This window comes from Rana temporaria, chromosome 10 (assembly GCF_905171775.1).
Source record: "Rana temporaria chromosome 10, aRanTem1.1, whole genome shotgun sequence".
NCBI classification, from domain to species: Eukaryota; Metazoa; Chordata; class Amphibia; order Anura; family Ranidae; genus Rana; species Rana temporaria.
In genome coordinates, this window is record NC_053498.1 from 82,465,140 (window position 1) to 82,487,840 (window position 22,701).

Consider the following 22,701-nt stretch of genomic DNA (forward strand, 5'->3'; position numbering starts at 1 on the left):
AAGAGGGTTTAAAGCCTTGTACACAGGATGAGAGTATCGAACGAATGATCAGCCGTCTTTTTTTTTTTTTGCAAGCTAATCTCCATATCGAAAATGAAGAGGTTACAAAAGTTACAAAAATTCTCGTACAACAGAAAACAACTTCGGAAGTGATGTAATGTGTTTTATTGTAAAGCAGGGTTTGACAAATTTGCTTGGAATCTAGGAGCCAGCTAAAAAAAGTTAGGAGCCAGAAAACGCACCCCGTCCCGACGAGGTTGCGCGCAGAAGCGAACACATACGTGAGCAGTGCCCGCATATGCAAACAGTGTTCAAACCACACATGGGAGGTATCGCCGCGATTGGTAGAGCGAGAGCAATAATTCTAGCCCTAAAACTACTCTAACTCAAAACATGCAACCTGTAAATTTGTTTAAACGTCGCCTATGGAGATTTTAAAGGGTAAACGTTTGTCGGCATTCCATGAGCGGACGCAATTTTGAAGCGTGACATGTTGGGTATGAATTTACTCGGCGTAACATTATCTTTCACAATATTAAATAAAATAACTTTACTGTTGTCTTATTTTTTAATTAAAAAAAGTGTAATTTTTTCCCAAAAAAGGGCGCTTGTAAGACCGCTGCGCAAATACGGCGTGACAAAGTATTGCAACGATCGCCATTTTATTCTCTAGGGTGTTAGGATAAAAAATATATATAATGTTTGGGGGTTCTAATTAGAGGGAAGAAGATGGCAGTGAAATTAGTGAAAAATGACTTGAATGAATTAGAATTGCTGTTTAACTTGTAATGCTTAACTTGTAATACCAAACGGCCACCACCAGATGGCGCCAGCTCACAGAAGGAAGAGCTGGGGACTTCACAAGGCCGTAAAGCCGCGGCCTCAATTACCGGACATCATGGGCCCCCCGCGATCGAGCGGCGGGGGAGGTGGGGGCCTAGTCCGCCGCGATCTTGGGGAAAAGGCGCTCTGCGGACTAGGCCGAAGCCGCGGCCTCGCCTAAAACATCCTGCCCGCAGCGATCCGGGCACGATGTTTTAGGCGAGGCCGCGGCTTTGGCCTAGTCCGCGGAGCGATGGTCCTATGGAACAAATTTTTTTTTCTTTTTTGCCCACCTTCCAAGCCAAGACCCCTCTTGCCAGGATGCTATTTCTAGTCGCCATGTCGACCTGGTGACCGGGATTTGTCGAGCCCTGTTGTAAAGGTATTCTTTTGTTTCTGAGCATGCATGGTTTTGGTCTTATGATTTTTTTCGGACAATTACTGTACTGATTAAACAAAAATCGTTTGTTCTCGTATCGTAAAAGAAACATTTTCATGGATAATTTCGAATGTACTGTCGTGATCGGCTCTCAAAAGCTGTGTACTAATGATCAGATTATCGTATGATCGCTTGGAAAGCTGTATTTTTCATCTGATTTTCTGATCGTGTGTACTAGGCATAATATTAAGATATAGCTTTCTACACAGCAGCAGGGAAAAAGGGATCCACTGCGTCATACCAGGATTGCAGAGATAAGACCTTTTAGTTTGAACCCATCCTGAACAAAAAACCCTTCTAAGAATAGTGCTTTTGACATTTAGTCAAATTCTGTATTGTAAATGATAGGCGACAGTACACTTTTAATGTACAAGTTTCTGAATGCAAAATATTTTGTATAAGTGCTTAATGTAATTCATTTTGTGGTGTCTTAGCCATTTAAATGTAGGCATCAAGCTTATCTGAGAGCTCCAGTGTAATGCATATCTAGTATTTCACACTCACAAAATGTTTAAGGTGTTTCTTTCGTTTAAATGTACAAATATGCTTCATTAGTAAAAACAAGGGAAGCACCGTTCTAACTGCACACTCTACACTGAGGAATACAAGGTTAGTTATTAAATGGATTGCTACAGTAATATAAATCGATGTGCAATGTTTAAAAAAAAAAAAAAATTTGGGGCTTCCCTTACGGGAAGCAAGTGCTATATAGTTAAGGTGTCATTTGGTCCATACAAGTCTACAACATAGGGTACCCCCTATTTGGTCCATCAAAGTCTACTACAAAATAGGGACCAGTATAATAATTTTGTAAAGCTATTCATTTTGCAGTAGAGGCGACTGGTGTGCCATGAACTTGTCACAGCTTTCCAAAGGTGTCCTTTGTCGCTTCTTAATGTTTTGCAAGCATGTGACGCTGCAAAGTGCTGCGCTCTCCGAAACGCATGTGGCAGACTTCACATTGGTGAGGCCGTTCCCCAGTATGGCTCAGCTGATGACGTGTCAGCTCACCAATGTCCCGAAACCTGCGATGGCAAATTTGGCACTGGCAAGGTTTCCCACCAAAATGAGTATACTTATGACGCGTAAGATGAGATGTCCTCTTAAAAGCTTTGCCACAAATCTTGCATACATGAGGTTTCTGCTGGGAATGGGCAATGCTGTGTCTCTGGAGGTAGGAAAGATACTCAAATAATCGAAAGCACACTGGACATTTATAGACCTTTCTTGGTGCTGCAGACCTTGAGACGTCAACATGTGTAAGGTCTGAGCTGGAATCATTGGCTGGAATTTTATCTTTTGCAGTTTTAGACTCTTCTACAACCACAGTATAAGGCAGACCTTGGCTGTCAATAAGTAGAAATCTCCTTAAGGTGGAGCTTCCAGATTTGTCTTTTGGTATAGAAACAGCACGTTCCCCTTTTGGTTCTTCGGGTGGTAAACAAATATATTTATCTTTTTGAAGACTACTTACGCCACTATCATTCTGCATAACGATGCCACTTGCAGCAGGTAATTCCTTATATTGAATATGCTGCTGATGGAGCATTTTCTGGTTTAATCTCCCAGCTGTGCGCACCAAAGACTCTTGACCACTTAATTTCATTCTCCTCAATGGCTGACTTGTACCACCCTGATAGGGTACATTACTAAGCCTCACTACTCTCTTGTGGGAAGGCTGGAATGGAATTCCATGATAAAAGCTTGAGTCTTCATTATGATCATCATCTTCAATTAAAATTGGTTCTGTTTTTATACTGATTTTATCCTTAGAAACTTTACAAGCAGGATCTTTGGCATTGCTACACTTGGAAGAACTGATTTTTGCACCTCCTCTGAGCATCGGCGAATGTGTCTTCTCCTGTTTTGTAATATAAGAACAAGTAATTTCCTTATTCAGTGTAGGTACCTTTTTAAGTTGCATTTCATAAGGTGCCTTAAAGTTCTGTACACTGCTTCCATAAGTAATAAATGCAACATTTTCTCTGTGGTTCAAAGAATCTGGTACTAGGTTGACCCACTTGTTTACTGAATGTTTATTGACCATTACCTTCCTGCTTGCTTCACCATAACCTTTGTTCATTTCCCCTTGATCTAATGATACACGGCCACATCTATAACTGGTTCTGCCTTCAACATGCAGGGACCTGCTCTCCAGCTGTGCAGGCTCTTCCTTTGCCATTACAATGGCTGTTTTTTTTAGTCTTTCCATAGACAAGTATTTGCTATGATTTACTTGTAAGGTCCTTGGTAGAGTCAATTCTTTCTGTTGGTTGAACAATTTAAGGTTAGTTGCAGCCATTCTCCAGCCTTCAGGATCCATTCACTAAGACGGTATATATCACACTAAAAGGGACACAAGGATTCTGTGCACCTACAGAACAACATAATATCATTACTAAACATTTGCATATCATTTGTCATTACTGTTCAAACATATATCTGATAAATTGTATGAACTGCATATAAAGAGATAATAGTCACAGTATGCAGGTATCAAGGGGTTCACATCAACAGCACATGATCTAAAACAGCCTTTTCAACTAATGCCCCGTACACACGATTGGATTTTCCGATGGAAAAAGTCAGATGGACTTTTTCCCATCAGATTTTCTGATCGTGTGTAGCCCCATCAGAGTTTTTTCATCGGAAATTCCAATGAATTCCATCAGAGTTTAGATAAAGAACATGTTCTATATTTTTCCAATGTAATTCCGCCGGAATTCCGATGTGATTTGGCCGGACAAAAGCCTGATCGTGTGTACGCGGCATTAGGTGCCTTCTGGGTTGCCTTAACAAAGTGCCTAAAAATTGTGTAAAAGCCAGTGGGTGAATAAAGTATGCAGTTTTGTTACACAAAGCCATAGGTTTCCATTTTGCAGAATTGCAGACTTGAGCACTGTGTGGGCTAATTGTTGGCATCCTAACAACTAATGATAACATTTGGTAGATATGGAGGACATTGGGTTTCTTTACAGCTTCCGCATATGCCCCTCTCCTTCAGCACTGGGGTCATATTAGCTGAGAGTATACTGCAAAAGTATAATGATTTGTAAGAATAAATCACCTCTAAGGTTGGGTGTCCTATGTATGTGGATTTTGCCGCATTATGTAAAACTATTTTCTTAGTTATTTACATTTTAGAATGGAGGTCTGTCCCTCAGCTCTCGGGTGCTGCTGCCGCCGCCTTCTTCGGTGAGGGAATCAGGAAGTGAAGCCTTGTGGCTTCACTTCCTGGTTCCCTATTGTGCATTCATGAGTCGCGCTGCACGATCCCACTGGTCCTTGCTGTCTTCTGGGACCTGTGTCTCCCAGAAGACAGCAGGGGGGACAGAGAAGGCGCCGGACGTCGTGTAGGTCGCTGCGGCGACCTATGCCCGGAAGTGGGAGCAAATACCTGGTATAATACACAGGTATCTGCTCCCCCCTCTCCCCTGAAAGGTGCCTGGATGTTCCATTTTTGGGTGGAACTCTGCTTTAAGAAACCGCATGTGAATCAAGTACTACTACAATGTAGTGATATTCCTACGCAAGTAACCATTTCCTGAAAAGCTATAAACGTACAGTGCCTTGAAAAAGTATTCATATCCCTTGAAGTTTTCCACATTTTGTCATGTTACAACCAAAAATGTAAATGTATTTTATTGGCATTTTATGTGATAGACCAACAAAGTGGCACATACAGTAATTGTAAGGAAAACTATAAATTGTTTTCAAATTTCTTTACAAATAAATATGTGAAAAGTGTGGCGTGCATTTCTATTCAGCCCCTCTGAGTCAATACCTCGTAGAGAGTGACATTTTTGCCCATTCTGCTTTGCAAAATAGCGCAAGCTATGTCAGATTGAAGAGTGTCTGTGAACAGCAATTTTCAAGTCGTGCCACAGATTCTCAACTGGATTTAGGTCTGGACTTTGACTGGGCCATTCTAACACATGAAGATGCTTTGATCAAATCCATTACATTGTAGCTCTTACTGTGTGTTTAGGGTCGTTGTCCTGCTGGAAGGTGAACTTCAGCCCCAGTCTCAAGTCTTTTGCAGTCTCCAACAGGCTTTCTTCTAAGAATGCTCTGTATTTTGCTCCATCCATCTTTCCATGACCTCTGACCAGCTTCCCTGTCCCCACTGAAGAAAAGCATCCCCACAACATGATGCTGCCACCACCATGTTTCAGTGTGTGGATGGTGTGTTCATTTTCCGTCACACATAGCGGTTTGCTTTTAGGTAAAAAAGTAAAATTTTGGCCTCATCTGACCAGAGCATGGCTTCGACATGGCTTCTCACAAACTGCAAAAGGGACTTCTTATGGCTTTCTACAGGGGGTTGACTGATTATCAGTGCGGCCGATATTCAGCATCGTTATCGGTCACAAACTTACCAATCTTACAGGTATTGCTTCAATGGGTTGTACCGGGGTGATGCATGCAGCTGCAGGCATCTCTTCGGTACCGTTCTTTAGAGCGGACAATCGGCTTTCTTGTAACAACAAGCGATGTGGTTCAGGGGACATCCTTCCGCCACTCCGCCCGAGTCTCCTGTCCCACTGGGAGGCCCGAGCGACCAGCCGACACGTCCGCCAGCTGGCTGAAGACCCAATTAAAGCAGATCAGCTTTGTTCGGGTCTCGGATCTAGTAACCCGGAAGCAAAAAGGTATGACTTCCGGATTACTGCCATCCTAAAGGCGCCAGTTTTAAAAAATATCTTGATGTTTTGAATACTTTCAAGTGCAGAAGAGGGGTTTGGGGGCACAAGGGATGTTTACTGTCACAAGGGATGTTTACATTCCTTGTGACAGCAATAACAGTGACATTTTTTTTTATATTTTTAAAAAGGACAGTGTAAAAATAAAGTTTAAATCTATAGAATATTGGCACCTGATATTGGCCTGAAAGGCAGCTGAAAAATCTGTATCGGTTGACCCCTACTTTTAACAATGGCTTTCTTCTTGCCACTGTTCCATAAAAGGCCAGATTTGCGGCGTGCACAACTAATAGTTGGTGGACAGATTCTCCCACTTGAGCTGTGGTTCTCTGCAGCTCCTCCAGAGTTACCATGGGCCTCTTGGCTGCTTCTCTGATTAATGCTCTCTTTGCCCAGCCTGTCAGTTTAAGTGGGCGGCCATGTCTTGGTAGGTTTGCAGTTGTGCCATACTCTTTCCATTTTCAGATGATGGATTGAACAGTGTTCCCGTGAGCTATTCAAAAACTTGGGATATTTTTTTATTACCTAACCTTGCTTTAAATTTGTCAACAACTTTATCCCTGACCTGTCTGGTGTGTTTCTTGGCCTTTACGTTGCTGTTTGTTTACCAAGGTTGTCTAACAAACCTCTGAGGGTTTCACAGAACACCTGTATTTATATTGAAGTTAAATTATACACAGGTGGACTCCGTTTACTAATTAGGTGACTTCTGAAGGCAATTGGTTTTACTAGATTTTAGTTAGGGGTATCAGAGCAAAGGGGCCGAATACAAATGCACATCAAACATAATTTTCCTTCCACTTCACAATTACATGCAACTTTGTGTTGGTCTATCACACAAAATCCCAATAAAATATTCACATTTTTGGTTGTAACATGACAAAATGTGGAAAATTTCAAGGAGTATGAATACTTTTTCAAGGCACTGTATATGGTGAATTTTGATTGTTGCAATTAGGTAGCCGGTATTGCATTCTGAAGCAATGTAACAGAAGAAGAAGAAGAAGGAGATAATATATTTTATTTTCTCTTTATGCTAAAATTGTAAACATCTACTGTAATTTAATATTCCTAGTGCCTACCCATGGAAACATACACATTCATTCTCATTGCTTAATCAATTCATGAGAATAAGGCGACATGGGCTACATCTAAATGCTTTTATAGATTCAATGGGCCTGTGGGTTGAGGAAAGACTGGAGCTTAAAGGGGTTGTAAAGGTTCGTCTTTTAGATTCCAAATAGGTTCCTTTAAGCTAGTGCATTGTTGGTTCACTTACCTTTTCCTTCAATTTCCCTTCTAAAATTTATTTTTCTATGTTTGAATTTCTCACTTCCTGTTTCTCCTCAGTAAGCTTTCCACCATCATCCGAGCGGTGGAAAGTCATTTAGAACAGCTTACTGAACACCTTACGGAGGAGAAACAGGAAGTGAGAAATTCAGACAAAGAAAACAAAGAACAAAAACATTTAGAAGGGAAAATGAAGGAAAAGGTAAGTGAACCAACAATGCACTAGCTTAAAGAAACCTATTTAGAAAATAAAAAAAACAAACCTTTACAACCCCTTTAAGCAAAAAGTATATTGTCATGGTTAAGCACCAAGGAAAACACAGGTAGTATTAATATCATTTTCCTTTAATATGACCAAAGATGACACCAGTGCAGCTAAAGTTCTTTCTTTCTTTCTTTCTTTCTTTCTTATAAACCGAATCATTGAAGCAAGCAAACATTTATTCAAATAGCATATGTAAACTAAATGCCAACAAATTTTGAACAGACATCTTCAGACATGACAATATATGAAGGGCTATTACACACATAATAAGGTCTATTTATACATTTTTTCACACAACTTCCATTCATGATTTACACCTTCTTTTAATTTGATCCTATTGGAATAAGTGTAAGAAACCTGGTTAAAAAGTTGTACATAAACATTTATAGACCCATCAAGACTCAAAACAGACTAGGATTTTTATTGTACTTCCTCTTTTTATATATATATTTATGAAATAGTTTAGATCAAAGCACATTCATGTGTTAGTATGGCCCAGCCAAAGTCCAGACCTATCCAATTAAGAATCTGTGGCAAGACTTGAAAATTGCTGTTCACAGACGCTCTCCATCCAATAAAGCTTGAGCCATTTTGTAAAGAAGAATGGGCAAAGATGTGCAAAGCTGGTATAGGCAGCGCCAAAAAGACTTGCAGATATAAGTGCAGCAAAAGGTGGTTCTACAAGGTATTGATTTAGGGGGACTGAATACAAACCAACACCACACTTTTCACATATTTATTTATAAAAATTGTTGAAAACCAATTATCATTTTCCTTCCACTTTACAATTATGTGCCACTTTGTGTTGGTCTATCACATAAAATATATGTTTTTGGATGTAACATGACAAAAATTTGGAAAATTTCAAGGGGTATGAATACTTTTTAAAGGCACTGTAGTGGTGTCAATAACAGATACATTTCCTACTCTGTATGCAGGTTTCATTTTGGATATATTTGACTCTTCATAAAAAACAACAGGTTTTATTTTTGGAGACATGCAGTACGCCGACACCTGTGTCCACAGCAGAGAGCATTCTTCCCTTGGGGAGACCTTTTATAAGCACCAACACCTGGAGAGCAGAATAAATTACGGGCTGAATGCTTTATTATTTAGTTCTCTAAGTAATACTTTCAAACTTAGGGAAAGTGCTCCTAAAAGCGAAGTCCGATTTACTGCCAACACCTTTTCCAGTGACCTTTAGGATGATCCCAACCAATGGACAGGAACACAAAAGATTTACATAAACATTAACTAAATTAATGCTGCTTAGTTATAAAAAAACAAAGTAATAACATCAGTTCTTATGTACCATATTTATCGGCGTATAACACGCACCCTAACTTTAAGAGGAAACTTTCAGGAAAAAAACTTTCCACAGCCCCCTGTGTATAACACGCAGTCACAGTTTACCCTCTATTTTCAGGGTAAAAAAGTGAGTGTTATACGCCAATAAATACAGTACTTAAAAGGAGAAGTCCACCCTGAGCTCAGTTTTGCGCTCCTGTGACCCCGTTTTCAGCAGAGAGCGGTCTTGGGTCCGCTCTCAGACATCACTGGAATCAGTCTAGGCAACACAACATCCCAACCCAACACAACATCCCACTTTGATTCTCACATTTGTGTGAAATGTTATTTACACTTTTTGTATTGCAAAGTTTTATGGAATATATAAGTTTACTTTAACCACTTCAGCTCCGGGCCAGGTCAAAGACCGGACGACTTTTTGGGATTCGGCACTGCGTCAGTTTAACGGACAATTGCGCGGTCGTGCAATGTGGCTCCCAAACAAAATTGACGCTTCCCCCCCCCCCCCAAACAGCACTTTCCTTTGGTTGTTATTTAATCACTTCTGCGGTTTTTATTTTTTGCGCTATAAACAAAAATACAGCGTAAATTTTGAAAAAAATGCAATATTTTTTACTGTTTGCTATAATAAATATCCCCCAAAAATATAAAAAAAATTTTTTAGGCCATTACGTATTCTTCTACATATTTTTGGTAAAAAAATTAAATAAATTGCAATAAGCGTTTATTGATTGGTTTGCGCAAAAGTCATAGCTTCTACAAAATAGAGGATCAATAGAGGATCGTTTTATGGCATTTTTATTAATATATATATTTTTCTTACTAGTAATGGCAGCGATCAGCGATTTTTATTGCGACTGCGACATTATGGCGGACACTTGAGACACATTTTTGGGACCATTGTCATTTTTACAGCGACCAGTGCTATAAAAATGCACTGATTACTGTGAAAATTACACTGGCAGTGAAGGGGTTAACCACTAGGTGGCACTGTAGGAGTTAAGTGTGCCCTGATAAGTGCTTCTAACTGTACGGGGGATGGGCTGTGTGTGACAAGACAGTGATCACCGCTTCCGATTACAGAAAGCGGTGATCACTGTCATTGTCACTAGGCAGAGCGTGGAGGTGCTTGTTTACATAAGCATCTCCCCGCTCTATCTTTCCGTGAGACGATCGCGGGTATCCTCGAGGCGGTCGAGTCCACGGGACCCGCGGTCAGACTCATGAAGAAGGTGGCAGGGTCGCGAGCGCCCCGCCGGTGGTGCGTGACCACACGGCAGCATCTTAAAGGGGACGTATCTGTACGTACCTATGCCTCTCCGTGCCGTTCTGACGACGTAAAAAGTCGTGAGATGGTCCTTAAATGGTTAAGAGTAGCATCGCACCATTTTCAATCACGCTGCTAAATTTAGGGGGAGCACCGCATAATCACTACATTAATTAATCCAGCGTACGTGGGGGTACGCATTGGTTTGTTAACAGCACCTACCATATACACAGAGTTTCATATTAGACACACGTAGCGTGGAAGCGTCCGCAAAAATCACAGTTCTAAACTGCATGAATAGTAGTGGACAAGTAAGGAATTTTTATTTGTGTATTGTATTAAAAAAATTTATATAACACTATATAAGGAACAGTGACAGAGGAAGAGAGGTGTTTATTCGGAGCACTGTATGGAAGTTATGATTTACGTTATGAACTGGATGTTGATTATTTGTGGTAAAAGTAGGGGGGGTTGGCGCAACAGAAATGATTTGTTATTGCTTATTAGTAGGTGTTGTGGGAACACAATTATGAGGTTTGCAGCCACCCAATAGGTACATGTCTTGAGTATGTATGTATTATACATATTGGTGGTAAGGTAGGGTGGGATAGTACATTTATTATTGTAGCAATGTGGGCCTGCATGTTGGGCAAAGGGGTTTAGGTTGGGGCAGCAGGATGTCAGGCGCTGAAATGTTCTTTGTGTTTCACCAATGAAATAGATTATACTGTCAGGCGGAGTGTTCTCTCTCATTGATGGTACAAGTAACGTTCCAGGCTTGGAGAAGGAGAGAGAGCAGCGTGGCAGGGTGTGACCAAGTAATGTTTGGGGGGGTTTATAGCAACTGAGCACCAGTGCAGGAGGGGGAAGGTTTACCAGCACTGCCAGTGTCCACCAATGTAGGGCATGGGGTTGTGTGTCCAGTACTGTGTACAGTAACATCCAATTATGTGGGTTATTATTGCTGCCACTGACATCTATGTTTGGGGTTATTATTGCATCCAAAGACACCAATGCTTAGGGCTAATCTTGTATCCAATGATGGTGGCTATTACTGTGTCCAAAGACACCAGTGCTGATAGCGATTATTACTTAAAAAAACACCAGTGCTGGATATAATTATCATTACATCCACTGTAACTAATGAGTTACTATTGCTGCTATTGACACCAAGTTGGCCGTCACTGCACTAGATGAAGTAGGTATGCGCCGTTATCTCTTGATGCCTACTTATAGTTCTAAAAGCGGAGAGGGTACCTTGTTTTAAGTGGAACTTCCTGTCCAGCTTCCACCTTCTGGCCGCCTAGGTGACTCCTCCTCCTCCCCCTAGGTGGCCTCCCTCTAGGCAATCTTCTGGGACACATCACAGGTCCCAGAACATTGCCTGTCCACTCGGAGAGTGCAGCATGACTCGGGTATGTGCAGTGCGCACCCGGCCATGAAGCCACAAGCTGTCACGGCTGGGTGCCCACAGTTCCAATCATGGCGCCGTGGAGAGGAGAGGGAGAAAGCGGAGCTTCGGACGGCCGCATCGCTGGACCGTGTGACAGGCGAGTCATCAGCTATACTTTTTGTATCTGCTGACTTTTAATAAACTGAAAAAAGCCTGGAACTCCGCTTTAAACACCTTTTTATAGTGGTAGTAAAGTCCGCTTTGCAACTTTTACCTACAGGTAAGCTTATAATAAAGCTTACCTGTAGGTAAAATGGCTTGAAAATGGATAGAAAACTGGCTAAAATACAGAATTCAGAGAGTAGTGGTCAATGATTCTTACTCTGAATGTATAAGGCAGAGGGAGCATGCAGGTTTACTCCCTGGAGGCTCTGGCATCGCTGCAGGGTCTCTTACCCACTCTCCCCTTTCCTGCAACGATTAGTTTGTTCAAATTTTACTCACCCTCTCTATTGCTCTCATGCATTTTCAGCATGTTTCCGGACCCTTTCCTTATGGACACCCGGCCACTGATGCTGGCGTTATAAAGTGAAAACTGCCTTGCTGCACATTAAGATAGTTTTCACTTTATAGCAGTGCCCTGATCCCTATCCCACTGTATCATAATAATCAACAAAATACAGCTCTGCCCTTTCCTACCTTGCCCCATGCAAAGAGGGAGACAGAGCAGGGAGCAGTAAGTTGAATGAGAACACGGGAGATGCACACAGCAGTGCTGATAAGACAGCGGGAGCTTTCGGAGTTAATTTTTCACTGGTGATTGGTTGCTAGGACCACCTAGCAACCAATCACCAGGAAAGTTAACCCTGGAAGCTCCCGCTGTCTTATCAGTACTGCTGTGTGTTCTCATTCAGCTTCCTGCTCCGCTCTTACTTAAAACGTCTGTGGGCTGGGTGCATGTGAATTCATCACATGCACCGACGGGCCAGATATTTAGCGGCGGCGGGTCGGGTGCGGCCCGTAGGTTGCCGAGCCCCGGTCTTAAGTCATCAGTGGTGTACCCCAAGTTTCAGTGTTGGGAGCCTTATTTTTTAATACCATTATAAATTGTGTCTGGGATTAAAAGTACAATTTCAGTCTTTGCAGATGGAACCAAGCTATGCAGTGGAATAACAGGATTTCTCCAACTTACAAGCCGACTTCGATGCTCTGTCTTATTGGGCGACTATGTGGCAAAGGAGGTTTAATGCGGATAAATGTAAAGTTATGCACTTGGGGGCTAAGAATATGCACGAGGAGTACAACTGGGGGAAATCTATAGTGGAGAAGGATCTGGGGGTTTTGGTAGATCATAAGCTTAAAGCGGAGTTCCACCCAAAAGTGCCACATATGTACCTTTTGGGGGGATTGGGGAGTGGATACCGGTCTTTCACAGGTATCCTGATACCACTTCCGGGAGTCCGGGCCACCGCCTTTGACGTCATCGCTGGGGCTCCCTCCTCCTTCCCCTGCCGCTGTTGGAGATAGGAGCAGAGCCTCGCGCATGCGCAGAAGGGTTCCCGGGCGTGAAGCCGCAAGGCTACACTGCCGGACTCCCTTAACCGCAATGGTGGTGGCAGCACCCAACAGCTGATGGAAGTAGTGTCTCATTATTAAAAGCCAGCAGCTGCAGTATGTGTAGCTGCTGGCATTTAATTTTTGTAGCGGAGGACAGACCTCCGCTTTAATAATATGATTCCTCTTGTACCAAATTGTAATGTAACTGTACTGTCTGCCTTCATTTTGTTAAAGTGCTGCGCAAACTGTTGGCGCTATATAAAACCTGTATTATAATAATAATAGCATGCAATGCCAAGCTGCAGTTTCAAAAGCGAGCTAGTCCTTTCTTGTAAGAGGAGAGGAGTGGAGAGAGACCATTTTGCCCCTGTACAAATCATTAGTAGGATCTCATCTGGAACATGAAGTTTAGTTTTGGGCACCAGTTCCCAGAAAATATATCAGGGAACTAGAGAAAGTGCAGAGAAGGGCAACCAAACTGATAAGAGGCATGGAGGAGCTCAGCTATGAGGACGGATTAGAGGAACTGAATTTATTCTCGAGAAGAACAGAATAAGTAGGGATAAAATCAACATATAAAAATATATAAAGGGTCCATATAGTGAACTTGGCATTAAGTTATTCACTTTAATGTCATCACAGAGGACAAGGGAGCACTCTTTACATCTAGAGGAAAAAATATTTAATCTCCAAATACGGAAAGGAGCTGTAAAAATGTGGAATAGACTCCCTCAAGAGGAGGTTCTGGCCAGCTCAGTAGATTGTGTTATAGGACTGGATTATTTCCTAAATGTACATAATATAACTGGATATTAATATTTATAGATAAAATTGATCCGGGGAAAATCCGATTGCCTCTCGAAGGATCAGGAAGGAATTTTTTCCCCTGCTGTAGCAAACTGTATCATGCTTTACTGTATTTTTTTGCCTTCCTCTGGATCTACTATGGGTATAGGATTGTGTATATGAGATTGTATGTTTTTTTTTTCTTTTTTATTGGTTGAACTGGATGGACTGGTGTTTTTTTTTCAACCTAACTATGTAAATATCTCCTAAATGTGCACCGAGATATTCCAATGAGTAGCACCGGTGACATCACTATCAATGCGCTATCAATGGATGGCATGGGATGGGACTTGAACAACAGCCATGACTCCTGTGCGCATATGCGGGAGTGACATCATCACGGCTCGGCCATTCAAACGGCTGGAGCCCACAAACCCATCAGGAAGACCGGCTGAAGATAGAAGCTCTGACGGTGCACCACTGGAGGGTTTTGTTTTACATGCAAGTCTATCATAATGTGCTAGTATGCAAAGCAAAAGCATAGTATGCCAAGCATACTAGCACATAATGCCGTTACATTGCAGGGGGCCTGGAAGATTTATTTTTTATTTAATACCACTTTAATAATATAAATTCAAGCTTTCTTAAATTTTCATCATTCCATACATACCAGCTGGTATTCACAATAAACCAGAGTGTCTACACTAGTTGCTGAATTGGTAGAGAAGGTGCTGAGTAAGGATGAGCTCTGGCGTGTTCGCATAGAACACGTGCAGATCCCGCCAGGAAGTGTGCACGGCGATGTGCTAATCACAGCCAGGGAGACATTGTCCCGATGCTCGGCTACAGAGATCGTGAAATGTCTCCCTGGCTGTGATTAGCGCAGCGCCGTGCACACTTCCTGGCGGGCTCTGCACTTGTTCTATGTGAACACGCCGGAGCTCATCCTTTTTTTTAACAGAAAGAGGTTTTTCATTAACAAAACAGCATTACAAGATATGCATTATTCGACAATCAGATTTGCATAGAAACAATGACAGTCAGAAACAAGTGATTTCAGCATTTGCAGATCATAAACAAAGGCAATCCAAAAAGGAAAAGGGAAAATAATACAAGTATAATAAGCAACGAGATGCTAGTCCATAGCCCTCCCTCCCCAGTCCCCCCCGACCGTAAGCCACCAGGCGCAGACCAACCGGAGTACTCCTCGGAGTACACACGGGCAAAAGACCGTCGCCCCTGCACCAAGTCCCTAGAAAACCCCCAAACCGTGTAAGGACCCCAGCAGCCGATCGAAGTGGGCATCGCTCCGAGAGAGAGGGGGGGCAAAGGCCCCCATTCCGGGCGGGGGGGGAATCAATCTTAGTCCCCCACCCCCCCATCCCGGTGCATCCACCCAGGCCGACCAGACCTTATCGTACTTAGCAGGGCACTGCCTACTCTCATACGTGAGTTTGTAAAGGGGCAAAGCCGAGTCCACCGCCTTCCTCCAGGATCCAAGGGTGGGAGGTCCTAACGACTTCCACCGTAGCAATATCTCCCTCCTAGCATAGAACAGTGAGAACGTAATACATAGCTTAGTGTACCTGTCTCCCTCGACCTCACCCAAATGACTCAGAAGGAGCACCAAGGGGTCCAACGGCACTCTGGTCCCTCCTATGTCGCTAAGCCTCTCTGCTACCCCCGCCCAATACGGCCGAAGCTTCGGGCAGTCCCACACCATGTGCCAGAATGTCCCCACCTCGACCCCACACCTGGGACAGTTCGGATCAAGATGCGGGTATATGTTGGCCATTCTGTGAGGGGTGAAGTAGGCCCTATGTAGGAACTTGAGCTGGAGGAACCTGTCCTTAGCTGCTATCATGGATGGGATGTATGTGGAGACACATTCCTCCCATTCCTCCTCCCCCAAAGCTGGAATGTCCACCCTCCATTTATCCATTAACCGGGTGAGTTTAACATCGTGGGCCACCGTAAGGTACATGTACAGAGTGGAAAGGGGCTTCCCCATTGCGCTCGATGTCAACAGTCGCTCAATTGAGTCGGGTTCCAGGGTCAGTGCGTCCGGGAATTGGGCCCTCATCGCATGTCTCAGCTGAAAGTATTTAAACTCGAGGGAGCTAGGGAGAGAGTACTGGCCCACTGTGAGGGTTCGGGCAGATCACAGAGATGAGGCAGGGTGGGGTTACCCCACAGTGGGGTGTGTGGAGAGATACAATTCGGTTTAGCGTAAATAGCTCTGGCCGCCCGCCACACCCTAACAGTCGTCTTCATGGACGCCGTCAGAGGACGGGGAGCGCCGGGACCCCTGTACACCAGATTAGACAACGCAGCATATGACCCCAGTATAGCAGCTTCCAGCCTCACCGCCGGGTTTTGTCTGGGCTGGGAGAACCACCAGCGCACTGTAACTAGGACAGCCGCCCAGTAATACAACAAAAAATTTGGGAGGGCCAGTCCACCCCCCGATAGGGGGAGATACAGTATCTGTCTCGCAACTCTGGGTGGCCTTCCGGCCCAAATGAAAGAAGTCAGCACCCCCTCCAGTCGCCTGAAGAAAGTTCTGGGAATGTGGGAAGGGGTGTTGCGGAAGAAATATAGGAACTTAGGGAGGAACACCATTTTGAGCAGGTTCACCCTGCCAACTGGGGTTAGTGGGAGGGTGCGCCAGGCCGTGCATTTGTCAGTGAGGTGAGAAAGGAGGGGCCGTACATTCCCCTCTATGTATTCCTGTGAGGTGTTACTAATCCGAATGCCTAGATATGTGAATTCGCTTACCCACTGGAGGGGGGTTCCAGTATCTACTCTGGGAAGCGAGGGGTGCAGTGGGAAGAGAACGGACTTACCCCAATTTATGCGGATTCCTGAGAACCGGCCGAATTCCTCAAATAGGTCAAGTGCTCTCCGTAGCGACTGAGATGCATCCGCCAGGTAAAGTAGAGTGTCGTCCGCATAGAGGGACACCTTCTCCTCTATATCCCCCACCGCTATGCCCTTGACCCCGGCCTCAGCCCTCAGGGCTATGGCAAGGGGCTCAACCGCCAGGGCAAAAAGTCCAGGCGATAACGGACATCCCTGGCGAGTGCCCCGACCCAAGGGGAAAGTGTCTGAGAGGAGGCCATTCGTGCGGACCCTGGCCCTGGGATCAGCGTAAAGCATCCCCAGCCATGTCAGAAAATTTGGACACCCCACAGGAACCCCCACTCCACCGAGTCGAAGGCTTTTTCGGCGTCTAAAGACGCCACTACCCCTGCCGCCTCCGGCCGCGCCCTGTCCATATGCGTGTACAGCCTTCTAATGTTAATGTCCGTTCCCCTCCCTGGCATGAACCCCGTTTGGTCTGGATGTACCAACGCAGTTATGACTGTGTTTAACCTCCTGGCCAAGACTTTGGCCAGGAGTTTTGCATCAACGTTTATCAGTGAGATGGGGCGGTATGAGGAGCACACGGTCGGGTCCTTACCCGGTTTAGGGATCACCACCACCACAGCCTCACTCAGGGAATGCGGGAGCTCCCGCGCCCTCTGCGCCTCTGTTAACATACCGAGCAGTTTGTCCGTCAAGTCCTCAGAGTATTGTTTGTAAAATTCAACCGGTATACCGTCGGGGCCCGGCGACTTACCCGATTGGAGGGTCTTAAGAGCTTTCAAGAGTTCGTCAGCGGTTATGGGGGCATCTAGCAGTTCTCGGTATTTAGTAGTCAGAACTGGGATGTCAATGGGATCTAGATAGGAGGCCAGGTCATCACTAGAGTACCCAGCCCTGGAGCTGTAGAGGCTTTTGCCGGAGCTCATCCTTAGTGCTGAGAAACAGATGAGTGACAAAAAAAGATTTATCCCCTCTACTGCTGTCTACCATGCACTGGTGATGAGTGGGGCAGGTGTTTATACACCAAAGAAGCACAGAGCACTTTGCAAAGCCTACACTTGTATTGCTTGACGCCTTAACCACTTCAGCCCCGGAGAATTTGGCTGCCCAATGACCTGGCCACTTTTTGGGATTCGGCACTGAGTCGCTTTAACTGACAATTGCGCAGTCGTGCGACGTGGCTCCCAAACAAAATTTTCCCCACAAATAGAGCTTTCTTTTGGTTGTATTTGATCCCCTCTGTGTTTATTTATTGCGCTAAAAAAAAAATAGGGCGACAATTAAAAGAAAAAAAAAAGCCCTCAAAAAAATATAATTTTTTTTCCCCCCTCAGTTTAGGCCGATACATACTCTTCTACATATTTTTGGTAAAAAAAAAAAAAATGGCAATAAGCGATTATTGGTTTGCGTAAAAGTTATAGCATCTACAAAAAAGGGGATAGTTTTATGCGATTTTTATTAACAATTATTTTTTTTACTAGTAATGGCGGCGATCAGCGATTTTTATTGTGACTGCGCCATTATGGTGGACACAGACATTTTTGACACTATTTTGGAACCATTGTCATTTATACAGCAATCAGTGCTCTAAAAAAGCACTGATTACTGTGTATATGACACTGACAGGGAAGGGGTTAACCACTAAGGGGCTAGGAAGGGGTTAAAGGATCACTAAAGTAATTTTTTTTTTAGCTAAATAGCTTCCTTTACCTTACTGCAGTACTGGTTTCATGTCCTCATTGTTCGTTTTTGCTTTGAAGTTGCTGTAATTCTGCTGTGATCTCCACACTTCCTGCTTGTCTGGCTCCTTATGAAAAATCTCATGGGAGCTTCTCACTGTGGTCTAAGCTGTGTGTCTAAAATTCCTCAGAACCAATCAGATTCATTTTAAAAACAAAACACTGCCCTGGATTTGTTTGTTTTTGTTCTGTGGGTCTCTTTACTTCACAGAAACATGAAACCAGTTTAAAAAGTGAAACTAGAGGCACATTATATGATTGAATTTAATCTATTTTTAATCATTTTTAAAAGGAATCAGTTAACTTTTATGTCTCTATATATACCCTGTAAACAGTCATTTCAGCAAAAAAAAAATTTTCCTTTAGTGACCCTTTAAGTGTGTCCTAGGGAGTGATTCTTACTGTGTGGGGCTGGGCTACATGGGACAAGACACTGATCCCTGCTCCCGATGAGAGGGAGCAGACGATCAGTGTCCTATCACTAGGCAGAACAGGGAGATGCCTTGTTTACACAGGCACTCCCTCATTCTGCCACTCCGTGACACGATTGCGGGACACCGGCGGACATCAAGTCCGCGGGTCCCGTGGGCACGGTCACAGAGCTCGCGGCAGGGGCACGTGCGTGCCCACATGGTGTCCGTGCCATTCTGCCAACGTAAAAGTGCGTGCGCTGGTCAGCAAGTGGTTAAGTGGCATTAGCAGGCTATGGCATGAACACATGGGAAGTGGAAGGTGTGCCTCTTTCCACGCACAGCCACTTTTTATATGTGTAAAGCTGGATACACACTATACAATTTTCTGTCGATTTTTTTTCCTTCAGATTTACCAAAACCATATAATATGAGGTCAAACCTAAAAGTTTCAATTTGTATGCAATCATGCAGGCCCTTACACTTCATGGTTTTGGTAAATCTAAAGAAAATCAGACAACAAAAGTTTTATAGTGTGTATGGGGTCCCCAAGTATCCTATGTGTATACTGATTTTACTGCGGCAGCATGGCTCTCCTGGGCAAAATCCTGTATATATACGGCTTTGCACAGGAAAGCCACCAAAGGGCGCGCGAGCGCCTGCTGCACAGTGGGGAACCTGATGCGAGTGGCCAGCGAGCGTGATCTGGTGCACAAGAGCGGCAGCACAGGGGTTTGACTAGAGATCACAGAGCGTGCGTTTCTGCAAAGTAGAAACCACGAACTGTCAAATCTCCTAGTTGGTCCCCCCCCCCCCCCCAGATGGAACACACAATAGGGAACACAGTAAACCCCTTGATCGCCCCTAGTGTTAACCCCTTCCCTGCCAGTGACATTTACATAGTAATCAGTGCATATTTATAGCACTAATCGCTCTGTAAATGTCAATGGTTCTGTGTCAAAAAGTGTCCTGCTCACCACAATGTTGCAATACCGAAAAAAAAAAAACGCCATATAAATGCCATAAATCTTTCCCATAGTTCGTAGACGCTATAACTTTTGCACAAGCGTATCAATATACGCTTATTGCGATTTGTTTTACCAATTATATGTAGAGGAATACATATCGGCCTAAACTGGAGGGAATTTTTTTTTTTTTTTTTAAATTGGGATATTTACTATAGCAAAAAAGTCAAAGATATATTTTTTTGTTTATAGGGCAACAAATAAAGACCGCAGAGGTGATCAAATACCACCAAAAGAAAGCTTTAATTTGTGGGGGAAAAAGGACTACAATTTTGTTTGGATACAACATCGCATGACCGCGCAATTGTCAGTTAAAGCGACGCAGTGCCGTATCGCAAAAAAATTACCCAGTCATTGAGCAGCCAAATCTTCCGGGGCTGAAGCGGTTAAAGAAGCCAGGCTGCATCTGCAGAAATAAATCAAGTTGTATTTTACCCTTTATTTAAAGAGGGGGTTCACCCTAATAAAACAATTATTTTTTTTCTAGCATTAAATTAGGCATAGTAGCGCGAGCTACAGTATGCCTGTATTTATTTTTTTAGCCCCGTACTCACTGTGCAATCGTATAGATAAGATTCCGACTCCCCGCGGGGAATGGGCGTTCCTATCCAGAGGGAGCATGATTGACGGCCGGCTATGGCGCGTCACGCTTCTCCGGAAATAGCCGAAATAGAACTTGGCGCTTCACGGCGCCTGCGCATAGTCTGTGCGCAGGCGCCGTGAAGAGCCGAGACCTACTCCGGCTATCTTCGGGGAGCGTGACGTGCCATAGCTGGCCGTCAATCATGCTCCCTCTGGATAGGAACGCCCATTCCCCGCGGGGAGTCGGAATCTTATCTATACGATTGCACAGTGAGTACGGGGCTAAAAAAATAAATACAGGCATACTGTAGCTCGCACTACTATGCTTAATTTAATGCTAAAATGTTGGTAATGAGGGTGAACCACCGCTTTAAAGCCCAACTCCAATTCCTCCTTCCCGCAACCCTATAGCTGATCGCTGGAATTTAAATAAAAAAAATAAAAAAACATATCCAAATAGCCTTTTTCCTTACCTAAACATTAGTTCACGTGGCTTTTGGGTCCCAATCCTTCACTCTTCGGTGGTCTTCTTCTAGAAGGGTCCTTCTCCAGGTGTCCACATGACTGCCTGCATTATGTGGACACTTTTTATTGGATGTCAAGCAGGGAGTTCTCAGGATCCAGAAGAGGATCAGCCCCCCCCCCCCCCCCCCCAACACTCATCTGAGCCCCATCTCAAACCAGCGATGTGCACCAGAGCCTCGGCTCTCTGGTGACTCTGTCTCCTCATTGGCTAAGACAGCAGCAGGGGCAGCAATAAGAGAGAAGGGGTAGAGCTAAGCCATGGCTCTTTATCTGAATAGACAAGCAGGGCAGCAGCTCAGGAGCGAGCTGGTTGCTGTGGGGGCACTTGGATGAAGGGAGAGGCTAGAAGCGTCAGCAGGGGACGCCAGAAGAGGAGGATCAGGGCTGATCTGTGCAAAACCACTGCACAGAACTGTTAAGTGTGACGTTTGTTATTTTTAATTAAAAAAAAATTCTGCCTTTAACAAAATTTTAAGCCTCGTACACACAATGAGAATATCAGACGAATGATCGTCCTTTTTTGTTTGTTTTGCATGCTAGTCTCAGAATAAAGAGGTTACTAAATCTATAAAAATTCTTGCATGTCATGTACTCTTCTGTTTCCGAGCATGCGTAGTCTTGCTCTTCCAATTATTTTGGCGAAAAATTTCTGTTTTTCCCTTCAGATAATTTTGCATGAACTGTCATGATTGGCTCTTGAAAGATGTGTACTAAATGATTCGATTATCGTACGATCAAATCTGTATTTTTCATCCGATTTTCTGATTGACATTAGCTGAGTTTATTTTATTTTAGCAGATACGACACAAAATAGCCTAACGTAATTGGTTAGAGGCGATAAATAAGGAGCGGTGGTAAAAATGTCATTTTTAAAGCTAAACTCTAAAACTAAAAGGGAAATTTGAAAATTCTCTCTTACTGGCAGAACTGCAAGGGTTAATGGTTTGCTTAGTGTAGAGGGGAGTAAAAGTAATTTTACTTACTTTTACTTACCTAATCCTCTACTCCTCCTGGAGACGGCACTCCTCCATGCTTCGGCAATGGAGTGTTCTCAGCGTCTTTGTGTCCAATGCGGGGCTCACTGGTTTGGATGACATCAGGACCCAAGATCACTGGAATGTAGGAAAGAGGACCCTGCGGGGACCAGCACTGAGGATCAGGTAAGTAGATTCCATGCCCCTAGACTAAAAGAGCGACTAACCATTGCAGTATGAGTGCAGCCCCACTACAAGGCAGCATTTTCAATTTTCCTAGAGTTCAGCCCAGTGTAAGCGTAACAGTAATGCCCCGCACACACGTGCAGGATTTCTGACGGGAAAAGTTCCCGTCGGAAATCCCGAGGGTAAAGCCAAGAACCTGCTCGGTCAGTCTTTCCCCCTACACACGGCCGGTTTTCCTGACAGGAAAACTGTGATGGAGCTTTGGTGGGGAATCCCGGCCGTGTGTATGCTCCATCGCAGTTTTTCCCCATAGGAAAGCTGGCAAAAACCGCCAGGCAAAAGTCAGTCGGTTTTCCCAGCGGGAAAAAAGAGAGCTGGTTCTCTTTTTTGGCCGGCGTTTTTTGGGCAGTTTTCCCGTCGGACAAACTGCGAGGAGCATACACACGGCCGGGATTCCCGCCCCAAAAGTTCCGTGTGTACGAGGCTTGAGGCTTAAAATACCCTCTGCTGATGCAATCAGGAGAGTCAGACCATGTATCTCTCAAAGAAAGCAATGGCCCAG

General features: G+C 44.0%; 1 protein-coding gene across 7 annotated transcripts in view; it reads right to left on the bottom strand.

Annotated features, from left to right (window-relative positions):
* Positions 1–1,241: 1,241 nt before the first annotated feature.
* LOC120915252 (zinc finger protein 853-like) overlaps positions 1,242–22,701 on the bottom strand; it is a 37,270-nt gene continuing 15,810 nt past the window's right edge. The window contains exons 2-4 of one of the 7 annotated variants that reach the window (XM_040325611.1): positions 21,973–22,113; positions 20,928–21,022; positions 1,242–3,635 (exon numbers count right to left, since the gene is read on the bottom strand). In XM_040325611.1, the coding sequence (XP_040181545.1) occupies positions 2,154–3,584 (1,431 nt within the window). In that variant the 5' untranslated portion in view covers positions 3,585–3,635; positions 20,928–21,022; positions 21,973–22,113 and the 3' untranslated portion in view covers positions 1,242–2,153. Of the gene's footprint in view, positions 3,636–8,361; positions 8,592–20,927; positions 21,023–21,962; positions 22,267–22,701 lie in introns of those variants that run through there. The other 6 variants (XM_040325612.1, XR_005743858.1, XM_040325615.1 and 3 more) reach the window with 6 other exon arrangements.